The sequence below is a fragment of the Pterocles gutturalis genome, unplaced genomic scaffold, assembly GCF_000699245.1.
Source record: "Pterocles gutturalis isolate BGI_N339 unplaced genomic scaffold, ASM69924v1 scaffold717, whole genome shotgun sequence".
Taxonomy (NCBI): domain Eukaryota; kingdom Metazoa; phylum Chordata; class Aves; order Pterocliformes; family Pteroclidae; genus Pterocles; species Pterocles gutturalis.
This window is the reverse complement of record NW_010109825.1, coordinates 1,677-2,265: the sequence shown is the minus strand read 5'-3', so window position 1 is coordinate 2,265 and position 589 is coordinate 1,677. Positions and strand designations below refer to the sequence as shown.

Here is a 589-nt window from a genome sequence, read left to right as displayed (position 1 = left end):
ATCCGACACGATGCCGTAGGTGTTCACCAGCCACTCGCCGAACGCCGGGTGCACCACGGGGTTGTAGCCCAGTGCCCGCAGCCGCCTCATCACCCTCACGTACCGCAGCACCGCCGACATGCAGTGGTGCTGGTAGAAGGTTCCTGGCGCCGTGTCCAGGGCCATCTGCGGGGGGGAGATAGCGCTGGATCAGCCCCACGGCACCATGGCACCGGATCAGCCCCACCAGCACAGGATCAGCCCCATGGCATCCATGATGTGCCTGAGGAGGATGGGGACCGATGGCACCAGATCAGCCTAACAGCATCTGATCAGCACCATGGCACCTATGATGTGCCGGAGCAGGACCAGGACTGATGGCACTGGATCAGCCCCACTGGCACCAGATCACGCCCCCAGCACCCACGAGGTGCCAGAACAGGATGGGGACTGACGGTGCTGGATCAGCCCCAGAGCACCTGGAGCAGGATGGGGACCGGAGTGCGCCGGGCCATGCCATGACAGCGTACCGCCATGATCTTCCTGGGGATGTTGGAGACGGTGAAGCCGTGGAAGCGGGGGCGGGCCGGGAAGGCGGAGGCCCGGAAGC

At 65.4% G+C, this 589-nt stretch overlaps 1 protein-coding gene across 1 annotated transcript; it reads right to left on the bottom strand.

Annotated features, from left to right (window-relative positions):
• Positions 1 to 7: 7 nt before the first annotated feature.
• Positions 8 to 515, bottom strand: LOC104461464 (speriolin-like protein; the record flags this gene model as incomplete). The annotated part of the gene is made up of 2 exons (XM_010073080.1): positions 510 to 515; positions 8 to 165 (listed from the first exon to the last, which is right to left on the bottom strand). Coding segments are annotated over exons 1-2 (164 nt in total), but the record flags the coding sequence as incomplete, so codon positions are not given.
• Positions 516 to 589: the final 74 nt, after the last annotated feature.